Source organism: Chrysochloris asiatica, unplaced genomic scaffold (genome assembly GCF_000296735.1).
Source record: "Chrysochloris asiatica unplaced genomic scaffold, ChrAsi1.0 scaffold00054, whole genome shotgun sequence".
In the NCBI taxonomy this organism is placed as follows: domain Eukaryota; kingdom Metazoa; phylum Chordata; class Mammalia; order Afrosoricida; family Chrysochloridae; genus Chrysochloris; species Chrysochloris asiatica.
In genome coordinates, this window is record NW_006408572.1 from 4,471,321 (window position 1) to 4,477,680 (window position 6,360).

Sequence of the window (6,360 nt, forward strand, 5' to 3'; positions counted from 1 at the left end):
CTTCCAATTTTGTTAATTCATACTTCATATATTCCAAGTTTTGATTCCTAATGGATTTTTGCAGCTGCTTCTCCTCATTTTAAATTGTGCCAATTATCAAATGAAAATTCCAAAAGCTTTACTCCACTCATATATTGGTTGACTCTGACAAGGTTGGCTTCAAGTTCACCAGGTACTCCTCGGTAACCTCATACAAGGTCACTGTGGGTTGGAACCCACTCAACGGCACTTAACAACAGCTGCTACTTTGAGGAGGCAGTTCTTCCCCAGTTGTATTTTGAGTGCTAGAACGTTGTTGTTGTTGTTAGGTGCCATCAAGTCGGTACCGACTCATAGTGACCTTATTTATGCACAGCAGAATGAAACACTGCCCGATCCTGGGCCAACCTCACTATCATTGCCATGCTTGAGCCCATTGATGCTGCCACTTTGTCAATCCATCTCATTGGGAGTCCTCCTCTTTTTCTCTGACCCGCCACCCTACCAAACATGAGTGCTAGAATAGCTAATGATAAAAATCTGGTAACATTAGGTTTGATGATGTGCAGTAGTTGGATCTTATTCATTTGTTTGTAGGAATATGAAGTGGCACCAACACTTTGAAAATTTGTTTGGTAGTTTCTTATAAAATTAAACATTCCTACTTTATGAATAAGAACTTTCACTCTGGGAAATTAACCAAGGTAAATGAAAACTTATTTCCATACATGCACAAAAAATGTGTACAAGGATGTTCACATCAGCTTTATTAATAATTTTCAAAAACTGGATGTAATCCAAATGACTACCCAAGGATCATAAAATAAACTAATTGTGTATATAAGAGGGCTCCAAAAAGTTCATGGGGATACAAAGAAGGAAATTTTTCATGAAATTTTAAAGCTCCAATGGAATATAGTCAGTAATAGAAGGAAGTAAACTATTAATACATAAATTTGCATGTCTGAATTTAGAAAACATTGTACTGAGTGAAAGAAGCCAGACACAAAAGAGCATATAATAAATTATTCCATTTATATGAAGTTCAAAAGAGGAATGTTAAAATATTGAGATGTCAGAACACATTGATTATTTTGTACAATTCTAAATGGATGCATTTTATTGTATAGAAATTAAATTTCAAAAACCTCTTTAAATGTATTTTGAAGCACCCTTTTCAGTTTCACTGTGGTTATTCATTTATTATGATATTGGTAATATCTTTCAGTGCAGTTTTAGAGTTTTCTTCCTAAAGTCATTGCATATATTTTCAGTTCTATTGAAATAGAATCAATTTTACATTGACTCTTTAGTTGGATTTTGCTAGTAGAAAATCTAAAACCAACCTAACTGCCATAAAGTTGATTCCATCTCATAACAACCCTAGATTGCTAGTACACAAGAAAGATTTTACATAGAACATTAATCTTTTAGACTCCTGGTATTGCACTGTAGGATAAGCACTGGACTACAAACCACAGGGTCAGCAGTTCAAACCCTTCAGCTGCTCCTTAGAAACCCTATACAGGGCCTCTTTGAGTTAGAATCAACTCAACAACACTTAACAACATTAATCTTTTATCTTGCTACTGATACTTTTCTTATATTATGCCACTTAAATTTCAGGGTTTATTCATTATAACAAATACTGTTACCTTGACTATCACATGCAGAATACTAACATATTTCTGGAAATACAAAATTAAATGAAGGCATAATTAAAAATTGTATAAACCGTAATCTACTGCTGTAAATAAGGGAAAGAATTTACATAAAATATGTGGGTTTGAACTGCTGACCTTGTGGTTTGCAGTCCAGTGTTTATCCTACAGTGCCACATCAGAAGTTCAAAAGATTAATATTCTATGCAAATCTTTCTCATGTACAAGCAATGTAGGGTCACTATGAGTTGGAATCAACTTGGAATAAACTATAATCTACTTTAGTAAATGGAGTCCAGATGTGGCACTGTGGGTTCATGTGCTGGGCTGCAAAGTTGGTTTGAACCCCAAGGTCAGCAGTTCAAGCTCACCAGCCACTCCTTGGAAACCCTAAACAGGGTTGCTATGGGTTGGAACTGAATCGACAGCACTTAACAACAACAACAATTTTGTAAATAAATGTACTAATACAGAATCAGTTGTTTAAGTAACTAGCTGGAAGGTGACATAGTTTGTTTATCAAATCATACAGTGATGAGCTCTTAGCTTATGTCCATCTTTTTGCTATTGTGAATAATGCTATGATGAGCATGGGTGGACATATATCTATTCATGTCATGGCTCTAATTTCTCTAGGGAATATTCCTAGTAGTGGGATTGCTGAGTCACATGGTATTTCCATTTCCAATTTTTTAGAAAGTGTCATACCATAAAATAATATTTCTTAAATTATACTTGTCCAGTGGAAACACAAAAACAAAGGTATCATTGGCAGATCATTAAGACCTAGTTCAATTACATATGCTCAATTACATAACTCTATGTGTGGCTTTTACATATTGGAGAATTGCATAATATTTTATTATAACAGATATGTCCATTGTTACTGTTGTTGTTTTAAGTACTGTAGAGTCAGTCCTGACCCATACTGACCTGTATAAGGTTTCTAAGGATCGACTAGTGGGTTTGAACCACTGATCTTGCAGTTAGCAGCCCAGGGTTTATCCTACAATGCCACAACAGGAATCCTCCATAGTAGCGGGGAAATAAGTCTGAAATACTTCATAAATTTTAATATAAATATACCTAACAATTAAATAATGTAAAAATCACATGTCATAGAAAGGAGAGAGTTTTTCTTTTACAGAAGACTCTCCCCAGGGCTCCCTTCATGTCTCTGTTCCTCAGGCTGTAGATGAAGGGGTTCAGCATGGGGGTCACCATGGTGTACATCATAGCCATGACAGTCTCCTTAACAGCAGAATGATCAGTTGATGGACACAAATAGAGACCAGTAACTGTCCCATAGAACAGTGACACCACAGAGAGGTGGGAACCACAGGTGGAGAAAGCCTTGCGGATGCCCCTGACAGAAGGGACCTTGAGGATGGAGGAGACGATTTGTACATAGGACATGATGATGAGCAAGAAAGGGATGGCAAGAATGAGTCCTCCCGTGATAAATATCAGCAACTCATTAACTCGAGTGTCAGAGCAGGCCAGTTTCAGCAGAGCAGACATATCACAGAAAAAGTGGGGGATCACATTGTCTGCACAAAAATACAATCTGGCCATGAGCAGGGTGTGCAGCATAGCTAGGAAAGTGGTCAGCATCCCAGACAGCGCTACCAGGGAGAAACAGCGATGGGAACTCATGATGGTGGTGTAGTGCAGAGGGAAGCAGATGGCCACATAGCGGTCATAGGCCATGGCAACAAGGAGAAAGCTCTCCAGGCCACCAAAAAACAGGAAGAAGTACATCTGGGTCAGGCAGCCAGCATAGGGGATGGATGGGATTTGGCTCTGCATGTTCTGCAGCAATTTGGGCATTGTAACAGAGGAGAAACAAAGGCCAGAGAAGGACAAGTTGCTCAGAAACAAATACATGGGTGTGTGGAGGTGGGAGTCGAAGCGAATGAGGATGATGATGAGGAGGTTCCCCAGGACCGTGGTAAGATACATGGCCAGGAGCAGTGCATAGAACAAGTTTTCCAGCTCTGGATCAATGGGCAGACCCAGGAGAATGAACTCAGAGATGATGGTTTGGTTCTTTCCTGACATGTTCTGTCATTAATATCTCTAGGGAGAAATAACAGTGTTCATTAAAAACTTAATAAATAAATAAAAAAACATATTTCCCTGATGTCTGTTAGACATTCTATAATAGGTGCTTGACTGTAGGCACCTTTGTTGTTGGGTGCCATCAAGTCATTTCTGACTCTTAGCAGCCCTGTATAGGGTTTCTGAGGAAAGGTTGGTGAGTTTGAGTTTGAAACTTTGACCTTGTGGTTCAAACCAAGTGAAAACTTCTATACTATGGCTCTCTATAATCAGAATCTCAGTAATCAAAGTGATATTTTTCACTTTAATTTAACATATAGCAATATTCTTTTTCTCCCCAAATCACTCACACTTCTTAGTTTCTGTGATACACAAAGGGCTTATTTCCTACCTATTTGCCTGACCAAGCATCCATTCTCAGTGACTATAATTAGCTTGTGCTCTGTCAGAGCCTTACTTGTACATATATCCCATGAAAATCTCATCTACTCCTATGACACTGCCATCTAATTCTCAGAAGTATATCCAGTTGCTGGAGAAGGATATCATGTTTGGTAAGGTGGAAGGTCAGAGAAAAAGAGAAGACCTCCAGGGAGATGGACTGGCAAAGTGGTAGCATCGATGGGCTCACGTGTGGCAACAATTGTGAGGTTGGCCCAGGACAGGGCAGCGTTTCGTTCTGTTGTACATAAGGTCGCTATGAGTCGGTACTGACTCTATGGCACCTAACGACAACAACAACAATCACTGCTTATCTTCCTTTGGATATAACATGCACATGTTAAACCCAACAGATCCCAAACAAAGCTCAGTATCCCAATCTGCTCCTCTTGCAATTGCATCTTTTAATTTCCCAATTCTCAGTAAATGGTATCTCAACATCAACATCAAATCTAACAAAACAACAATTGTTGCCACTTATTTCTCTTACAAACTCATCCATTCTAAATCCCCACTACTATGGTTACGAATCGGGCTGCGAACCTTAAGGTCAGCGGTTCAAAACTACCAGCTGCACCGCGGGAGAAAGATGAGGCTTTCTACTCCCGTAAAGATTTATACCCTCGGAAACCCTAGACAGGGTCGGTATGGGTCGGAACCGACTCGATGGCACATAACAACAACAACAACGCCCTTAGCCCTGGCTGATATCACAACTTGTCTGAACTTTTAAGACAGTCCCTGCAGGAACATCTCCCAGCTCCCAGTCTCACTCTATTCCCATCATTCACACTGTGGCATCTGAGATGAAAATCAGATCATCTCCTTCACCTGAATAAACTTCTCAGTGGCTTCTCATTTTTCTTAAGATAAGGGATAATTCTCAAAAGCATGAAAGGTACATCATGACCTTGTCCTTGTCTACTTCCACAACCTCACTACCCGCAAAATGACAGGTATATTCCACTCTCCTGCAATACTGGTCATCATTTCAGGCCTCTAGTCTTTGACACTTCTGTTCCTCATGGCTAGCAACCATTCCCCCTGTACTCTCCTTCACTTAGGTTTATCCTCCTTGTTGTATTGTTAAGTGTGATCAAGTCTGCTCTGACTTCTTGTTGTTTTTAAGGTTTTTGTCATGGATTGAGTAAGTTTACAGTGCAGATCATCAGCTTTACATTCAACAAATCATGTACCTTGTTTCATTACAATGATTGTAATCCCTTCCATGTACCATCAGTTAACAGTATTTCTCTCTGTTCACTTTAGCTCTTTTTTTTTTCAAACACTCAGGCATATATAATCATTTATACCACCAAAGGGCACATTCTGCAAGTCTGCCTTCTGGACACCATCTCTTAGTCCATCTCTTGCCACGAATCTAGAGTCCTCAGCTGCTCCCTCTCTCCATGTCCCTATCTCTGCCTCCATCTCTGGTGTCACTGTTCTCTGGATAAGGTCTTGCATTCCGCTTGTGCTCTTCTCCCTTGATGGTCCCAGGGTCCTTTGTTTCTGGACTGTAAGATTAACTACTCCCCCATTTTTGTTACAAAACTTCTACCTTTGCAATTGTGACAGTCACAATTCTGACTCATTGTTTTAAGGACTATCGAATCTATTATGACTCACAGTAACCCTTATAGGGTTTCCAAGGAGCAGCTGGTGAGTTTGAACATCTGATCTTGTGGTTAGCAACCCAGTGACAAACCTAGAGCACCGCACCAGTACTCCTTTCTGACTCAAAGCAACCCTGTATAGGGTTTCTGAGGAGCAGTTGGTGGAGTTGAAACCCTGATATTACAGTTAGTAGTATAGTGTTTTTCCTAGAGTGCAATACCAGGACCCTTAATCCTACGTAGCCTTCGATTATAACATTACATGTCAACTGTCATTACATGTAATGAATGACAGCTAAACCTTCTCTGACTCCCAGACTAGGTCAGAGCCCACTACTATGTTTCCACAGCAATTTGTATTTGTCCCCATAGCACTGAATGCATTCAGGATTACTGTAGCCCTTTCCCTACAAGAATTTAACTCCATGTAGGAGAGGCCATAGTTGCCTTCTTGACTGCTGCAGCACCAGCACCTAAAATGTCCCTGACATGCAGCCAGTGTGGCATGATCTTGTGGTTGGCAGCCCAGTGCCAAATCTACAGCACTATAGCAGTACTCCTTTCTGATGCATAGCAATCCTATAAGGGTTTCTGAGAAGCAG

The 6,360-nt window shown here is 40.0% G+C and overlaps 1 protein-coding gene across 1 annotated transcript; it reads right to left on the bottom strand.

Annotated features, from left to right (window-relative positions):
• Positions 1-2,756: 2,756 nt before the first annotated feature.
• On the bottom strand, positions 2,757-3,701 carry LOC102821153 (olfactory receptor-like protein DTMT-like). Its single transcript, XM_006863257.1, has one exon. The coding sequence runs from the start codon at positions 3,699-3,701 to the stop codon at positions 2,757-2,759; it is 945 nt and encodes a 314-aa protein (XP_006863319.1).
• Positions 3,702-6,360: the final 2,659 nt, after the last annotated feature.

Excerpts from the sequence above, each read along its gene's own strand:
- LOC102821153 (XM_006863257.1), bottom strand. The coding sequence starts at position 3,701 with ATGTCAGGAAAGAACCAAACCATCATCTCTGAGTTCATTCTCCTGGGT.